Source organism: Aquila chrysaetos, chromosome Z (assembly GCF_900496995.4).
Source record: "Aquila chrysaetos chrysaetos chromosome Z, bAquChr1.4, whole genome shotgun sequence".
Classification (NCBI taxonomy): domain Eukaryota; kingdom Metazoa; phylum Chordata; class Aves; order Accipitriformes; family Accipitridae; genus Aquila; species Aquila chrysaetos.
The window spans coordinates 30092264-30111489 of NC_044030.1; the positions used below are offsets into that span (position 1 = coordinate 30092264).

The following is a 19226-nucleotide window of genomic DNA, read 5'->3' on the forward strand; positions in this document are numbered from 1 at the left end:
CCTTTCGAATAAATTTAATGACTGTGAAGACAGAATCCAGAAACCGTCCTTTCAGATTTTTTTGCAATACTGGATATTAGAAGTGCTTAGCTTTATTTTTTGTCTATTGCTCTTTCCCAGAATCCACCCTTCCAGGCTAGTAATCATTAAATTGGTCAGCTTTTATGTTCTACATGCTACTCTTCTCCTTTGAATTTTAATTGATTTTAAATATCAAACAGAAATGAAGCACTTTCAAAAGAACAGGGTAAGTTACTGGGTTTATATGCTTAACTTCACAGAATAGTGTTAAAGTCATAGGATTAATTAATCTAAATGTAGTGTTTATAAAACTGTCTTACTGCCTTTTCTTCTTGGTCCTCAGGAGGGTACAGTAATTCACATCTATAGATGTAGAACCCTCTTTAATGTCCTAGATAATTATGGGGCAGTCCTAGCTGTTGTGTCTTTGCTGTTTCTGAGGCTATTGGATTCCGTTCGATTTCTTTCCAAACAGTCATCATCAACCCTCACTTTTGCATCTCTTTGCCTGTGCTCCCCTTAAGAGCTCTGTGTAGTTACACATTTTCAGTTTAACAATGGGTACTTCTGTAATAACTTCTGTGCCAGTCCAGAAGAAGCATCATCTTATTTCTGAGAATTTGGGCCCTAGGTTTGACAGTATTAGAAATCTCTTTGTGACCAGAATTGTTTGCAGCCTTCACCAAGTCTTTTAACTTTACTGTGCCTTCATTCTCCATCATGTTCGTAGTGATATTTTTCCTAGGCCCATGTGAAGGAGTGCAAGTTACATACATGACAGAGTGCCAGTTATTTACATGAGAGGCTTTTAGTTGCAATGCTTGGCTTATAGAAAAAGAAAAGAAAATTTAGCAAAAAAAGTGCTTAAAGTTTGATGGTATGGATTTGTTTTCCAGATTGAGGATAAAATGTCTATATTTCAATTCAGCTAGCCCAAGACGTGGAGTGGGAATCAGAACCTGTCCCATTAAATTCTTGATTTCTCACAAGACCAGACTCACATATTCTTAGGAAGCAAACTTGTTAACGATTTTTTCTGGTTACCAGCACTATTAATTTCATAGTGGGGTGAGGGGATCCTTCAGAAGCAAAATACTTACCAAGCTGTGCATGCAGCCACAGGACTAATTGGAAGTTGGGTCCTGGAGGTTTTGAAATTGCAAAGAGAACATCTTACATGATTACAAAGATGATTGAATTCTGACAGATTTTCCATGGGTTTTGTGTTGTAGGGAAGAACTAAAGTTCTAAACTTTTCTCTGTAGAAGGGTGTTTTGTGCTACCAGCTGGGGTAGTGAGATGTAATGTCAGCCTGACCTCTAGTGGAACCAGAGCCTCTCTGAGCAGTGAATTTTTAAATGTCCAGTTTCCATGTTTTGCAGGCACTGCTGAATTTGGCAGAACGCCTGGGAGAAGCCAAACCACGAGGGTTGACAAAGGCAGACATTGAACAGCTTCCATCCTACAGGTTCAATCCAAACAACCACCAGTCAGAACAGACATTGTAAGTACAATGGTCTCTTTCAAAGGTCCATAATTCAAGTGGTGTTCCCCAGGGCTTAGTATTGGGGTCAGTTCTGTTTAATATCCTTATTAATGATCTGGACGAGGGGATTGAGTGCACCCTCAGTAAGTTTGCAGATGACACCAAGTTGGGAGGGAGGCTTGATCTGCCTGAGGGTAGGAAGGCTCTGCAGAGGGATCTGAACAGGCTGGATTGATGGGCCGAGGTCAATTGTATGAGGTTCAACAAGGCCAAGTGCCGGGTCCTGCACTTGGGTCACAACAACCCCATGCAGTGCTGCAGGCTTGGGGAGGGGTGGCTGGAAAGCTGCCCGGCAGAGAAAGACCTGGGGGTGCTGGTTGACAGCCGGCTGGATATGAGCCAGCAGTGTGCCCAGGTGGCCAAGAAGGCCAATCGCATCCTGGCCTGAATGAGAAATAGTGTGGCCAGCAGGAACAGGGAGGTGATTGCTCCCCCATACTCGGCACTGGTGAGGCCGCACCTTGAGTGCTGTGTTCAGTTTTGGGCCCCTCACTACAGGAAGGACATTGAGGTGCTGGAGCGTGTCCAGAGAAGGGCAACCAAGTTGGTGAGGGGCCTGGAGCACAAGTCTTATGACGAGCGGCTGAGGGAGCTGGGGCTGTTTAGTCTAGAGAAGAGGAGGCTGAGGGGAGACCTTATCACTCTCTACAACTACCTGAAGGGGGGTTGTAGTGAGGTGGGTGCTGGACTCTTCTGTCAGGTGGCTGGAGATAGGACAAGAGGAAATGACCTCAAGTTGCATCAGGGGAGGTTTAGATTGGTTATTAGGAAAAATTTCTTTACTGAAAGAGTTGTCAGGTATTGGAACAGGCTGCCCAGAGAAGTGGTGGAGTCACCATCCCTGGAGGTATTCAAAAAACGTGTAGACAAGGCACTTCAGGACATGGTTTAGTGGCCATGGTTGACGGTTGGACTCGATGATCTTGAAGGTCTTTTCCAGCCTAAATGATTCTATGATTCTAATTTATGTGGCTATATTTTAATTTCTTTAATTTGCAGCCTCAGCTAGGCCAGAAGGGCTTTAAAAGCAGTCATGTCAGTAAATAGTTTAATTTTCTTTTTTTTCTTGGATTGCTTTCCAGAACAAATACTATTTATCCTTACTTTAAAACCTCTATCTAGTCTCACATCATTTCACTATGTTTCAATTTAGTTCCTCAGTATTTAAAAAATTAAAATGAACGAAAGGTGTTCTAGGTTTTGTTCAGTCAGCGTACTAGATATTAAAGTGACATTGTCAAGTTTTAATTTAGTCTATGTTAAAATAGTTTCACGCGTTGAAGTTTCAAGTGCTCCTGATAGAGCTTGGTCAGTGGTTTAAGAGTGCATCTTCCTATTTTTAAAACCCGTTAACTTACTGTGTTTGAAAGATCTCCACAACCAAGTAGAAAGGGCAGTATAGATATGAAGGTAGTTAAAGTGACTTAGTACCAAATGCTGTCTAATGTTTGAACTTCAGTGTATGGATTTCCCCCTGAGATTCCAGTTTCAGTGACCCTCAGTGTGACTTGCCAGTATCAGTAGGGCGTGAACTTTATAGATCATGATCTCCATTGTTTTTAATTTTGATTAAACTTCTGTTGTATTGGTTGGGTCTGTGAACTCCTGTGAGCAGGAGCAATTGCTTTGTGATTTGAAAGCACGGAATTGCTTTTGTCATTTTCTGTTTACATTATGACACTACACACCTTCAACCACAGATATAGGTAACTGTAGCTACCCAAGGAGTAAAAGAGCTACCACGTTGCAGTCGTACCTGTAAGGTTTTGTATGGAATATGTATTTGTTGTTCTTACATAGCAGATACATTTGAAGTTTGTTGTCTTTTTTAGGTGTGTGGTGTGCATGTGTGATTTTGAGTCAAGGCAGCTACTTAGAGTTTTGCCCTGTAACCACGAGTTCCATGCCAAATGTGTCGACAAATGGCTGAAGGTAAAAAAAAAAAATAAAATAAACTTCCTATCTTATAGCGAATTAGTTATGTAGTTTGGGGGGAGGGGGAGGAGGTATTTTGCTGTTCTTCATTTTATCTTGTTTCATGTTTCCGATGTTTAGGCTAGAAATCCCAACAGAGTGGAAGCACTGCCTACTTACAATATTTTTCTGGTAATTGATGAAGGATGTTTCTTTGGTGCAAGGAAAAGTGAATATGAAGAGAATTATTTCCATTGACAGATCTTACTGTGTTTTCCATTTGCACGAAACAATGGCTGTGAATTCAAGTAATACGTGAAATTAAAAAAGACTTGAAAACAAAATGTAACTTAATAATATAGGAAGTATGAATTAGAGTTTCTCTGATGATGGTGGCTTTAACTATTACATATCCTGCATAGCAAGAATGAGTACTAATATCTTCCTCCCCTGCTTTGCTATTAACGTTAGGTTCTGGGGCAAATAAAATGTGTAATGTGTGTACGCATATGTGTATGCATATATACGTTTACATAGAAATGTAATAGATACAAATAGAAATTACATTTTTACAGAATCATGATATACCCTTCCAAGAGAATCTGAGCAGAAAAGAAAGTATCTAGAATCAGGGCAGCCCAGTAAGAGGACAGAGAAAATAATAGCAGTACAGAAGGTGTGAAGAACAGGAAATACAAATAAGTAGATGGTGATACACAGACATCTCTACAAGCTGCATTAGCCAGATCTACTGCCAACAGGGTATTGATCCCCATCTTGCCTCACCTTTTTTCGGCATTTTATTCTATTCAGTTTTAATATAATCTGAGTGTAGCCTGTTGTGTAGAGCATTGGAACAAACTGCAATGATCCTGAATACAGGTTACAGTCCCTAGAGAATTACAGATGGTGTCTGTTGTTTTGGAAGAAGAAATTAAACCCCCTTGCCTTTATGGCTTCATAAAAGCAAGAAAATGCCTATCTTAGTGTGGTGGGTTGACCCTGGCTGGGTGCCAGGTGTCCACCAAAGCCGCTCTATCACTCCCCCTTCTTAGCTGGACAGGGGGGAGAAAATATAACAAAAGGCTCGTGGGTCAAGATAAGGACAGTTTAATAAAATGAAAGCAAAGGTCGCGCGCGAAAGCAAAGAAAAACAAATGATATTATTCTCTACTTCCCATCAGCAGGCGATGTCTGGCCACTTCCTGGGAAGCAGGGCTTCAGTACGCGTGGTGGTTGCTCCGGAAGACAAAAAATGCCTTCCCTTCCGCCTCCCTTTACTTAGCTTTTATATCTGGGCTGACGTCATATGGTATGGAATATCTGTTTGGTTAGTTTAGGTCAGCTGTCCTGGTTATGTCCCCTCCCAAGATCTTGCCCTGCCCCAGCCTGCCATTGAGGGAGGGGGCAAAAATGTTGGGGAGACAGCCTTGATGCTGTGCCAGTGCTGCTCAGCAGCAGCCAAAACACTGGTGTGTTATCAACACCTCTCTAGCTACTAATGCAGAGCACAGTTCTATGAGGGCTCCTATGGGGACTATTAACTCCATCTCAGCCAGACCCAATACAATCTCCACCCCTTATTCCATACCATTTGCGTCATGCTCAGGTCCCACATAATTTAATACAGATGTCTTCTAACCATGCCATTGTATTTAATTCTCATTACTGAAATCCCTTCTTACCAACACTTACAACTGTAACTACATACTTAAACCACTTTTATACCCAACATACAGATTTATACATTCTTATTAATTACTATCCCCTGTCCTTTAAGAGATAGATCTTCCACTCCTCCAGATGTTCACACACAGGTTATGACTTGGGCCCCATCCATCAAGATGAGTGGTCAGGGTAGGAGAAGCAGTATGTTCGATCGTTGGGCACCAACACCGGCTTGGTTTGGGTCACCGATGCACTTGTCTGGTTCCTTGCGAAGTTCACTCCTTTGCAGTTCAGGTCATTCCTGCTACATTACTTCCTACAACATACAACTCACATCACAGATTATTTTTCCCTCAAGGTTAAATGTCCTTGAGGCACACATTGGGTCTCCCCATCCTTCCGCATTACCCACCAAGTACACCCAGGTCCCTGAGCAAAGACGATCCCACGAATGGGTTTGCCTTTTCCCATGGGAGGAGAAATCCACACTGCCTTCCCCAGCCACTTCCCCATGTGCACTACGGGGACCTTATCTCCTCCCACAGTATGTAGGGGTTTTGTTTGGGCAGGACCAGGACGGTTAGCAGATCCTCTGGTGTTAACTAGCCAAGTGGCTTCTGCTAAATTTGTATCCCAATGCTTCCATGTCCCGTTGCCTAGCGCTCTCAACATAGTCTTCAACAGTCCATTATATCTCTCAATTTTTCCAGATGCTTGCGGGTGATAGGGTATGTGGTACACCCACTCAATGCCATGTTTCTTTGCCCAGGAGCTTATGAGGTTATTTCGGAAATGAGTCCCATTGTCTGATTCAATTCTTTCTGGGGTACCATGTCGCCATAAAATTTGCCTTTCGAGGCCTAAGATGGTGTTTCGGGCAGTGGCATGGTTTACAGGGTACGTTTCTAGCCAACCAGTAGTTGCTTCCACCATCGTGAGTATGTAGCGCTTGCCTTGGCGTGTTCGTGGCAGTGGTCCAATGTAGTCAATTTGCCAGGCCTCGCCATATCGAAAACCCAGCCAGCGCCCTCTGTTCCAGGGAGACTTTACTCTGGTGGCTCGTTTGATTGCAGCACATGTTTCACATTCATGAGTGGCCTGTGTGATGGCTTCCATGGTCAGGTCCACCCCTCGATCACGAGCCCACCTATATGTTGCATCTCTCCCTAGATGTCCCGATGTCTCATGGGCCCATCGAGCTACAAATAGCTCACCCTTACGCTCCCAGTCCAAGTCCACCTGAGCTACTTCTATTTTGGCAGCCTTGTCTACCTGTTCATTATTTCGATGTTCTTCAGTGGCACGGCTTTTGGGCATGTGAGCATCTACATGACGTACCTTTAAAGTCATGTGTTCTACACGGGCAGCAATGTCCTGCCACAATGCTGCTGCCCAGATGGGTTTACCCCTGCGTTGCCAATTGGTCTTCTTCCATTGCTGTAGCCACCCCCATAAGGCATTAGCCACCATCCAAGAGTCGGTATAGAGGTAGAGTACCGGCCACTTTTCTCGTTCAGCAATGTCTAGGGCTAGTTGGATGGCTTTCACTTCTGCAAACTGACTTGACTCGCCTTCTCCTTCAGTGGCCTCAACGACTTGTCATGTGGGACTCCACACAGCAGCTTTCCACTTTCGATGGTTCCCTACCACACGACAGGATCCATCAGTAAACAAAGCATAACACCTTTCGTCTTCTGATAACTCATTATATGGTGGTGCCTCTTGGGCACGAGGTACCTCCTCAGGCGTTGCTCCAAAATCTCTGCCTTCTGGCCAGTCCATGATCTCTTCCAGAATTCCTGGGCGGTTAGATTTTCCCAGTCGAGCCCGTTGCGTAATCAATGCTATCCACTTACTCCATGTAGCGCTGGTTGCATGATGTGCAGAGGGGATGTTTCCTTTGAACATCCAGTGTAGCACAGGCAATCGTGGTGCCAAGAGGAGATACGCTTCTGTACCAACAACTTCGGAAGCGGCTCGAACCCCCTCGTATGCTGCTAGTATTTCTTTTTCAGTCGGGGTGTAGTGGGCTTCTGATCCTCGGTACCCCCGGCTCCAAAACCCTAATGGTCGACCTCGGGTTTCTCCTGGAGTTTTCTGCCAGAGGCTCCAGTTGAGACCATGCTCCCCAGCTGCAGTGTAGAGTACATTTTGTACATCTGGTCCTGTCCGGACAGGCCCAAGAGCTACTGCACGAGCTATTTCCTGTCTGATATGCTCAAAGGCTTGTTGTTGTTCAGGGCCCCATTCAAAATAGTTCTTTTTCCGCGTTACTCGATAGAGAGGGCTCACAAGCTGACTATAACCTGGAATATGCATTCTCCAGAACCCCACAAGGCCTAGGAGAGCTTGTGTTTCCTTCTTGTTAGCTGGTGGAGACATAGTTGCTATCTTGTTGACCACATCCACAGGGACATGACGGCGTCCATCCTGCCATTTTATTCCCAAGAACTGAATCTCCTGTGCAGGTCCCTTGACCTTGCTTTTCTTTATGGCGAAACCAGCTTTCAGAAGAAACTGAATTATTCTTTTTCCCTTCTCAAACACTTCTTCTGCCTCGTTGCCCCACACGATGATGTCATCTATGTATTGTAAATGTTCAGGGGCATCGCCTTGTTCCAGTGCCGTTTGGATTAGTCCGTGACAAATGGTAGGGCTGTGCTTCCACCCCTGGGGCAGTCGATTCCAGGTGTATTGGACACCTCTCCACGTGAAAGCAAACTGTGGCCTGCACTCTGCTGCCAAAGGAATGGAGAAAAATGCATTGGCAATATCAATTGTAGCATACCACGTGGCTGCCTTTGATGCCAGTTCATATTGGAGCTCTAACATGTCTGGTACAGCAGCACTCAGTGGCGGTGTCACTTCATTCAGGCCGCGATAATCTACTGTTAACCTCCACCCTCCATCAGACTTTTGCACTGGCCATATAGGACTATTAAAAGGTGAATGAGTCTTGCTGATGACTCCTTGGCTCTCTAGTTGATGAATCAGCTCATGGATGGGAGCCAGGGAGTCTCAGTTTGTCCGATATTGCCGGCGGTGCACCGTCCTGGTAGCGATTGGCACCTGCTGTTCTTCAACTCGCAGCAATCCCACAATGAAGGGATCTTCCGAGAGGCCAGGCAGGGTAGATAGCTGTTTGATCTTCTCTGTGTTTACAGTGGCTACACCAAAAGCCCATCGCAAAAGCCCATCGGTACCCCTTTGGGTCCTTGAAGTACCCTCTCTTGAGGTAGTCTATGCCAAGGATACAAGGGGCCTCTGGGCCGGTCACAATGGGGTGCTTTTCCCACTTGTCCCCTGTCAAGCTCACTTCAGCCTCCAATACAGTCAATTCTTGGCATCCCCCTGTCACTCCAGAGATCCAGATGGGTTCTGTGCCCCTGTACCCTGATGGCACCAGCGTACATTGTGCACCAGTGTCTACCGAAACCTTATACTTCTGTGGGTCTGATGTGCCAGGCCATCGAATCCACACAGTCCAGTATATCCGGTCATCCCTTTCCTCCTCCTGGCCGAAGGCAGGGACCCTCTATTGCTGTTCCTCATCAGAGTATTCACTGTCTGACCCTTGCGGTGCCAGACCAGAAGTCCCCTCACCAGAATCAAGGGAGGTGGTTTCAGTTCTTTTATGCCTGGAGGATCGCTGATTGCTTTCTTGGGCCTCTACAGCAACAACACTGACAGCCTTCTTCTTGGGTGACCCCTTCTTAACAGCTGTCTTCCCTCTCAGTTCACGTACGCGGGCTTCCAACTTAAAGGTGGGTTCACCATCCCACTTCCTCATGTCCTCCCCTTGGTCACGCAGGAAGAACCAGAGCATACCACGTGGCATACGCCTTGGGCTCCCTTTCCCTCTGACCGGAGCAGGAGAGGACTGATTTCTTGGAGCATCCCTAACAGCCAAGGCACTGTCCTGTAGGGATGAGGAGACACAGAGATTTTCTTCAAAGTTTTGGAGCCAAGATGACACTTTCTCCACAGTTGGTGTTTCCATATCTAGGCAATACATTGCTGCCAAGCTGTTAGAATACGACGCTGGGGCACCTTGAATCACCTTTCTTCACATGGCCCGTGTGCACAGGACATCCTCTGGATCTTTTGAGACTTCCTCATCATCTAGATCACTGTAGATGACTTCCACCACTGCTAACTCTCTCAGGTACTGGATGCCTTCATCTGCGGTAGTCCACTTTTCTGAGGAATTCACAAGATCTTCCTTGAATGGATATCTTGCCCTCACACTTGAGAGGAGCCGGCTCCAGAGACTGCAAATTGCTCCTTCTTTTCCAATTCCTCTTTCAATTCCCCGGTTTCTAGCGAGGGATCCCAGCTGTTGGGCTTCCTTGCCTTCCAGTAGCTGACTGTCGGCCCCATTATCCCAGCATCGGAGCAGCCAGGCAGGGATCCGCTCACCTGGCTGGCGGCTGTAGTCTTTCCGCAAGTCCCGAAGTTCTGAGGACGTCAGGGACCGGGTAGTTTCCGCTTCCTGTTTAAGTTCCTTCACTCCTTCCTCCAATTTCTTTATTGAAGGACCAGGTTCTAAATTAAGGCTTTCCTCTTCTTCTTCTTCCCTTACTAATCGATGGTATGGACCTGTTGATCTCCTTATCCATTGTTTCCTTTTCACTACTGGGGCAATTACTGTGGTGGTTGTTGTTGTTTGGGTCCCTATCTCAAGCATGGTGTCCTCAGATGCAGTCTGGGTCCCTGCCTCAACCATGGTCCTCTGAGAGTGTTGAACTATGGCTCGGTAGGCATAGGCCAAGCCCCAGTACAGTGCGAGAAGCTGCTGGTTTTCATTGGGATAGGCAAGGCACCCTTCTATCAGGTGGCGCGCCAGTTTGCCAGGGTTACTTGCCTGTTCAGGTGTAAAGTCCCAGATTATGGGAGGTGATAACCGTCCTAGGAATCTGCCCAAATCCTTCCATATACCCTGCCACCCAGGGACCGGTCGCTTGAGGGCACATTTCAGTATTGCCTCACCCGAAACTTGTCTTCTCTTATACCAGGATGAGACCAGATTCCACAATACCCATAATACACCACCAGTATTAATTATTAGTATTGAACAACTCACATAAGGGTGAACAAGGACCTCAGGAGCCTGCATAATAAAACCATTCACATCAATGCCTGGTAGGGAGAGGGAGATGTGTTCCCTCATCTCCTCCACAAGATAGCTTCCACAATACAGCAAAGCCATCAGTGCCAGGACAAAGCACATAGATATTATTTGTATTAGCATGTTCCCGAGTTCCTTCATTCTCCCCACAAGATAGCTCCCGCAGCACAAAAAAACCATCAGTGCCAAGGCAAAGCACACAGCCATTATTTGCATTACCATGTTCCCAAACTCAGCAAGATAGAGATAAGCAAGCAGCCAACAAGCTCCGTGACCTGCACAGGAGCTTGCCACTTAATAACTAGCTAAGGCACGCTTAATGCAAAACTGCCGTTGTCTTGCCCCACGTTGGGCGCCAAAAAGGACTGTGGTGGGTTGACCCTGGCTGGGTGCCAGGTGTCCACCAAAGCCGCTCTATCACTCCCCCTTCTTAGCTGGACAGGGGGGAGAAAATATAACAAAAGGCTCGTGGGTCAAGATAAGGACAGTTTAATAAAATGAAAGCAAAGGTCGCGCGCGAAAGCAAAGAAAAACAAATGATATTATTCTCTACTTCCCATCAGCAGGCGATGTCTGGCCACTTCCTGGGAAGCAGGGCTTCAGTACGCGTGGTGGTTGCTCCGGAAGACAAAAAATGCCTTCCCTTCCGCCTCCCTTTACTTAGCTTTTATATCTGGGCTGACGTCATATGGTATGGAATATCTGTTTGGTTAGTTTAGGTCAGCTGTCCTGGTTATGTCCCCTCCCAAGATCTTGCCCTGCCCCAGCCTGCCATTGAGGGAGGGGGCAAAAATGTTGGGGAGACAGCCTTGATGCTGTGCCAGTGCTGCTCAGCAGTAGCCAAAACACTGGTGTGTTATCAACACCTCTCTAGCTACTAATGCAGAGCACAGTTCTATGAGGGCTCCTATGGGGACTATTAACTCCATCTCAGCCAGACCCAATACACTTAGACATACACTAAAATATTCAGGGCAGAGAATGAAGAAATCAAGTTAATATTGACAGCATTCTTTTGGCTAACACAATGTCAAGAATAATGAGAAGGATTTTAAAAACTGGGATATGAAATCGCTTTTCGGCTACAATACCCGCAGTAGTCTAAGGCTTCTACAAAATCTAAGGCCAGTGTAAATGTTTCCACAGCAATGCTCATAACTTTCAGTAGAACTGATGTCCTTCAGTATCTGAATCCATCCATGTACATGAGAATCAGCAAGAGGAATGTAAACACCTAGTTGTTTTATTGTTGGATTAAAAAGCCACATACACACAGACACCCCAGATAATATTATCAATATATGTATGCTAGATGTATGCTGTTTTATTCAGTAACTGCAAATTAAGAGTAGATCATATATATTCAAGTGGTATTCTTCAGTGTCCCCCTACTCTGCTTGAGGAGAGTTCACACTAGATTTGTCAAGTCTTTCCACTGCATGAAACTTTGTAAGTCATTTGTGGTGTGGACAGAGTATCCAGGGGTAGTATTCACTCCTTTTTATGAAAAAAGAACTAAGATCGTTTGACACAGCCTGTGAGACAGTGGATGCTATAGTTCTATATAGGTTAAATTGATTACATGGATTTTAAAAAAGATGGCTCTTTCCAGGCTACTAATGCAAAAAAATATACCTCTGATTCACAGAGCCCCTGATCTGCAGATTGCTGGAAGTTAGAAGAACATGTTAGGGAAGTGTCGTGCATGCTTGTCCTGTTCTTAAACTCTTTCTTACCTGACATTAGTCTCAAGAGTCAGACAAGTATGTTGAATTAAGCTTTTTTGGGACTCAGTGTGGCAGTTCTACAGTTATATTTAGTACTTTCAACTGGTAATGAACTGGCAGTCAAATTCAGAACAGCAAAGTGAAAAAAGCAGATTTAGTTTAGTCTTTATTTTCATAATTTTGTATGTACTGTAGTAGTGGTGAAACAGCTTTTTCTGTTGTTCCTGTCCCAGCTTAGAAACTATGTATTTTCTGACAGGTCTTCAAGTGTGGTATTTTCTAAAGGTTGTCTTATCATAGAAGAACTCTTAGGAACATAAGAGTGTAGGCTAGGTGGGGGAATGAGGTGAAAGATATGCAATCTAAACCTAAAGGGGGTGCAGTTATACCCAAGTAAAACTGCTGGTACTGACATCATGTGTTCCAGAGCTGGATGCAAAATAAGCTAGACAAGGTTAAATCATCGTAGTGTAGGATTCCTAAGGCAATATATTTATACCATGTGGGTTTAGTTACACTGGTACAAAGATGGTGTATGGAAATAAAGATTATTTTGCTTTGCAAACTATAACAAATTACCTGTAACACCAGCCTACTTTAGTTACAGCCTCTGTCTAAACTTGGTTACAGTTAGGCAGCAAACAACTGTAAGTAAGGATAACTGGAATATATTTTGTGCTATAGTTTTGCTTCTGTCCATTCCTCTATGTATTTGACAACTTCTTTTATATGTTGATATCATAGTTATGTCCACATCCACTTAACTCACATCATCTAGCCAACATTGTGTTAAGAAATTCTGCAAGCGAAGGTAAAAATCGTAGCTTTCAGTGCTTGTAAATTTTTTCCACAAGGTAAAAAAAGAGAAAAGTTTCCTGGTTTCGGCTGGGAAAGAGTTAACTTTCTTCTTAGTAGCTGGTACAGTGCTGTGTTTTGCATTTAGTGTGAGAATCATGTTGCTAACACACTGATGTTATAGTTGTTGCTAAGTAGCACTTATCCCAAGTTGAGGATTTTTCAGTTTCCAATGCTCTGCCAGCAAGCAGGTGCACAAGAAGCTGGGAGGGAACACAGCCAGGACAGCTGACCCAAACTAGCCAAAGGGATATTCCATAGCATAGAACATTGTGCTTGGCATATAAACTGGGAGGAGTTGGTCAGGAGCTGGGATCGCTGTTCAGGCATTGGTCAGCAGGTGGTGAGCAATTGCATTGTGCATCACTTGTCTTTTCTTGGGGTTTCTTTTGAGGGGGGGGGGGCGTTGTTTTTTGTTTTGTTTTGTTTTATTTTATTACATTCCTTTTCATTACAATTATTACTGGTTTTTATTATTGTTAGTATTACATTTTATTTTACTTCAGTTATTAAATCATTCTTATCTCAACCTACGAGTTTTACTTCTCTTTTTTCACTTCTCCTCCCTATCCCACTGGGAGCTGGGGGAAATGAGCGGGTCACTGTATGGTGCCTAGTTGCTGGGTGGGCTTAAACCACAACAAAGAGTTACCAAAGAGTTGTCCTTATGTTTTAGTGGTTTAATCTTCTCTCTTTGAAGAAAGTATTTGCTATCTAGGAATATTTCTAGAACTAGTTCTAGAACTATGGAGTGACATTGATTCTTTTAAGTTTCACCATGTTATTAGTGAAAGATTTAAATAAGAGGTTAGTGATCCAATCTGATTTTTCACTGCCTGTTGCTGATGATGGAGCAAAAATAAGGTAACTGAGAAAGTTCTGTGGCTTGTCTATGCATGGAAGGTTTGATCTGCCCTGCTGCTATAATGCTATGTACAGTACCACCTTTTTAGGTATTGTGAGCAAGTGAGAGGAAATGTTCTTTTACAGTGCCTGAGGTTGCCCACTGTCATTGTTTCAGCCCAACCGGCCACAAATCACCACTACACTGCTTGCTCACTCCTCCCCGCAGCTGGTGGGATGGGGAGGAAAAAATATAAAGAAAAGATCATAGATCAAGACAAGGACAGTGAGGGATCACTCACCAGTTATGGTCATGAGCAACACAGACTCGACTTGGGGGAAAAAATCAATTTAATTTGTTACGAATCAAATTGGAGTATGATAGTGAGAAATAAAAACAAACCTTAAAACACCTTCCCCCCCCCCCCCCCCCCCCCCCCCGCTTCCCAGGCTCAACTCCACTCCCAATTTTCTCTACCTCCTCCCCACAGCAGCGCAGGGGGATGGGGAATGGGGGTTGTGGTCAGTTTGTCACACATTGTCTCTGCTGCTCCTTCCTCCTCAGGGGGAGGACTCCTCACTCTTTCACTGCTCCAGCATGGGGTCCCTCCCAGTCCTCCATGAACTTCTCCAGTATGAGTCCTTCCCAGGGGCTGCAGTCCTTCACAAACTGCTCCAGCGTTCCAGGGTCCTTTCTGTGGGCTGCAGTCTTTCAGGCACAGGCTGCTCCAGTGTGGGCTTTCCCATGGAGTCACAGCCATCTCTGGGGGCATGGAGTCCTCCACGGGCTGCAGGTGGGCATCTGCTCCACCATTCACCTCCATGGGCTGCAAGGGGACAGCCTGCCGTCTCACCACGGGCTGCAGGGGCGTCACCTCCTCCGGCGCACCTCCTCCCTCTCCTTCTTCACTGACCTTGCTGTCTGCAGAGGGGTTTCTCTGACATCCCACTCCCCTCTCTGCTGCAGGTTCCCCTTCTTGAATATGTTATCCCAGAGACACTACCACCGTTGCTGATGGGCTTGGCCTTGGCCAAAGACGTGTCCGACTTGGAGCCAGGGAAGCTTCTGGCAGCTTCTCGCAGGAGCCACCCCTGCAGCCCCCACCACCGCTACCAAAACCCTGCCACACAAACCCAAAACATCCACTTTAATTTATACTTCCCTGGTTAAGCAAGGTTAAAGATTTGTGAGAGAAGAGGTAATACAGGGGAGGAAACAGAATTAGCAAGAGGGAGATTATCCTTTTGCCTTTCATGGTATTGTCAACTGTCATATTTCACAGTATTTGGTTATTTCTTAATATCCTAAGTCCTTTAGTCAAATATGAATACAGAAGAAATCTGTTGTTTTGTAAAGTAAGAGTCAGTCATCATTCCAAAAGACAGCTTGAAAACATGACCTGTCTTCACCCTGAGTGTTTAGAACCAGATAACAAGGACAACTTGCCTCTATATTTAATGTTCTGATAGGAAATGCTGTATTATGTATGAGAAAAGACAAACTGTAACTATAGTTTAACTTGGGTTTGATGGACTAACACCAAAGTAGTGCAATGCTTTTTAGAGGATTCTAGTAGCCCTACAGATTTGTTATTCTACTTGCAGTTCACTTTAGCTGTAAATTTCTATAAAATATAAAAAAATAAATCAGTTAGTTCATTGTGCAGCTCGCTCTCGCTTACAGTACAAAAAGTAAGTTTCCCTGAAAGAGTGGCTAGTTAGAAGGTCAATATTACAATATTTTGTCCATCTTACTCCTCTTTTTGCACCAGAGAGTAATGTTAAATTCCAGGAATGGGGAATGAATTTCATGAAAGGCACAAGAATGCAACTAAATTTAAAACAGATGTTCATGCAGGATCTTGAAAAGTAACTTAAAAAGCAGTGCTGCAGTGTCTATGAGTATTCATTTTATCCGGGCACAGGGGATTTATTTCTGCAATTCCTATCAAGAAGTTACTCCCACCGAATGCTCTGTTTCATGCTACAAATGGTAGATACTTCATTATTTATCTAAGCAAATACCTCCTGATTCATTAATCCATTGAATTTTGAAGAACATGCCTTTTTATTTTAAAAATTATATTAGCTGAATTATATCTAGAATAAAGCAAATACAAAGTAGTGACCAAGTAATGGCATTGTCCTCAAGTAATTTTAAAACTGCTAGTGAAAGAACAAGAAATAAATTTTGAATTGATTCTCCAATCTATGCTTTACAAAAACTATGAAGCAATAACTATGATAAAAACTATAAAACAGTAATAACAACAGTAGTAATTGACAGAAAAAATATACCCTCATGTTAACTTGCATTACTGAATTAAGTTTTTCAGTAATAGCATGTTACTTTCATTGGCATTTATTGTTTGGATTTGAAATTTGTGGCAATGATTTCTGAACTCTGGCCTGCAGAGCCACATTTCTTGATGCTCTCACTTGTATTTTCATTGAAAAATTTGGCTACCTTAGAAAAACTTGGAGTCAACAGTGGTTGGTCTGCAGTTCTGGGAACCATGAAATACAGACATTGGGGCAGGAAGAGTTCTCCTCAGTCCACCCTTTGGAAAGGAAATATTTTAGCATAGATGTTACATGTTTGTTTTGGGCTTTTTCTCAACATTTACTACAATGAAATTAGCCTTTATTTGAAAAGGGGAATGAGAAGGCAGAAATACTTTCCCAGTAGCTTTAAGGAATGTTACTTCTCATCTGTCTTACCTTTTTAAGGAAGCTATAAAAGTAAGAGGGTCACATGATGTATTTTCAGTGAGTGCTTTACTGAAGGGCTAAATTTAGACCTGGTTGTGTATGTTACTTGAATACCTGTTTTGTCAGGTCATGTCTCTCTTCCCCCTGCCCCCTTTCTCTTTACTAAAAGCCCTTCCCTCTTTCACTGGTCTGCTTTCAGCTTTGACCAAGTCTATGTGATGGGTTTCTGTGAGAATAACTGAATAAACAGTGTATTAAGAGATGTGATTCCTGGTCATTAGAGCTTGTGACAACATAACACCCTCATATAAGATGTTTATTTGTAGCCTAAGGTTGCTAGTCTGGTTTTGGTGGGTTTCTCTGCAGCACACAGTACAGCTTCTTAGTTGCATCCATTTGATTGCAATATACTATAACCATGAATCTGCATTAATAAAAGCACCATCACTTAGATGAAGCCTAGTTTGCTGTTTCACTTTATCTTTAAAGATAAAAGGCACAATTTTTTTTTTTGTAAACACAGTTTTGAATTGGCAAGCCTATCATAGCACTCATAACAAAACAAACTAAAAAAAGGCATAAGCACACTTTGTCTTCTTTTATTTTCAGTACTCTTAAATTGCTTTTCAGTACTCACAGGTGTCAGTGTCATATACACATTACCTTAACAGTGTATTTGTCAGTACAGTAAACCGTGTTTTGTTTCTGGTTTTACAGGCAAATCGTACCTGCCCAATTTGTAGAGCTGATGCTTCGGAAGTGCATCGTGATTCAGAATGACCAGTCTAAGAGCACAAATCTGGTTTGGGTGTTCCTGGTCACATGTATATATGAACTATCTATTGAACTTACCCATGTGGCTTCCAGCCTACCCTTTACACAAAAGGGTCAATGGACCTTACTTTGCACTGTGTGACTTAATCAATTATAAAGCTTATAACTAGTCTTCACAGTTACGGGATTGTTATACTAACAGTGTGATTGGAACTCCAAAGATTTTTTTTTTTTTTTTTTTTTTTTTTAGCTTAATTTTGTGTGTGCACTAACATTCCCTGGTTTTTGTGTGATCATTCCGAGTGTTGCTGCGAGATTACTGTGGACGTGATCTTTTAGCATGTGCTTTTATATAAAAGAAAAAGAAAGAAAAAAAAAGTGGTAGCTCCAAACAATATAGCAATCTACCTTATATAGAGCCTTCAGATACTGTGAGTGGGAATGAATGGTGTAAATGTGTGTTTGCTTGTGAGAGGATGTGTGACGTGTGCTTGTGACTGAGTGAGTGTGCATGTGTGTTTGAGAACCTATATACCAGCATGTACCAAGAACGTATGTGTGTAGTAATAATTATGCTGCAATGTATAATCTTGTGTGTTATTTAAACAGTACTAGTACTGTACACTGGTTCCTTTCCTTGTGTTTGCAGTTGCACACTGAATGCGATGGGTGCAGCAATTACAGACATTTAGTATTTCCTCCCCAATGTACTTACAGGTATAAAGACCTTTCTACCTACTATTCAAACAGCTGATATGCTTCCCCTTCATTGGAGGCTTTAAATGTGTACCACTAAAGAGTGCATTGATTGTTCATACATGAGTAACCTTGGGGTTTTTAGCATATGTTACAAAGTCTGGATTTTTAAATGGCTGATTTACAAGTTATTTTATCAATGTAAAGTTGCAATATCACAGAAATCATTTAGCAATATTAACACTTTCAGTTGCTAATATGAGTATCAATGCTTTTCTGTTCTGCTTTTAAATTTTTCTAGCTGGGTTTGCCAGTTATATACTTCTTCCATGAAAGGAAGTAGAAAGGACACTGAGGGTGTTGTGCAAGAGCTCTTCACTTTTGGCCATTGTACTTGCTAAGGACATAATCTTTTAGCTTATAAACATTGGTTTTAATCACATACATTCTTTGTTATTTACAAGGGAGTTTGTATACAATTAAAATAACTTGTAAAAGGTTACAATTTTATTGCTGCAACTTCATGAATAAAATAAAATTTTTAGCATTTTCTCAGAGAAGTAGGACTTCTGATTTTTTTCATTCTATCACAAGAGAAGGTGGTTTTTGGTCACTAACTGCAGAATTCAGTTGCCCTGATGCTGCTTCTTGCCCTTCCTTATTTCATGATGAGTGTAATACAAAGAAGGAACTTCCTTGGTTTTTGCAATCAAGTTTGCAGAGCTCCACTATAGGAGAAAATTGGAACACCTTCCAGAACAGTACCGTGAAATAGGAAGTGGTAACCTCTATTCAAGTGCTCTGAATAATGTTTTATTTGGGCTATTTAAAAAAAAAAAAAAAGCTTCATTTATAACATTCAGACTGTTAACATCTTTGATATGTTCTAGCAAAATATTTAGGTCTGCATATACCATAGTTATTCAAAGGATGCACTTTTTGCAACAAAATTATTCTCCTAAATTCAGTGTCATTACTTTGGTTGCAGCAGCACAGGTGGCACGGTTAGCAGTATTGCTGCAACTTGCTGCCAGACTCAGCTTTAAGTTTATTCTTTATCATTTCTGATGCTTTTGTATGCTGCTATGCTCTAGTATCAGTTATAATTTCAAACAGCATTAGATGTTCTCCAGGCTGATTTCCCTCTGAAGATTCTACACATCAGTCACAGCTCTTGGTGCAGATAAAATAAAAGCACAATTTTGCCCTATTTCAGATGGTCTTCCCTCTGTTTAGTTATGCAGGTAGTTCTCAAAAACAGTGAGTCTTTCCATACCTATCAATACTTAAGAACACTAAGTAACTAAAACCGCTGGTACATCAACTTCAAAATACTAGAATT

The 19226-nt window shown here is 42.9% G+C and overlaps 1 protein-coding gene across 1 annotated transcript in view; it reads left to right on the forward strand.

The window, feature by feature from the left end:
- RNF38 (ring finger protein 38) overlaps positions 1 to 18773 on the forward strand; it is a 138951-nt gene extending 120178 nt beyond the window's left edge. The window contains 3 exon segments of the mRNA XM_041121078.1: positions 1404 to 1525; positions 3400 to 3499; positions 17132 to 18773. Coding sequence (XP_040977012.1) covers positions 1404 to 1525; positions 3400 to 3499; positions 17132 to 17194 — 285 coding nt within the window. The 3' untranslated portion in view covers positions 17195 to 18773.
- The last annotated feature ends 453 nt before the right edge of the window (positions 18774 to 19226 follow it).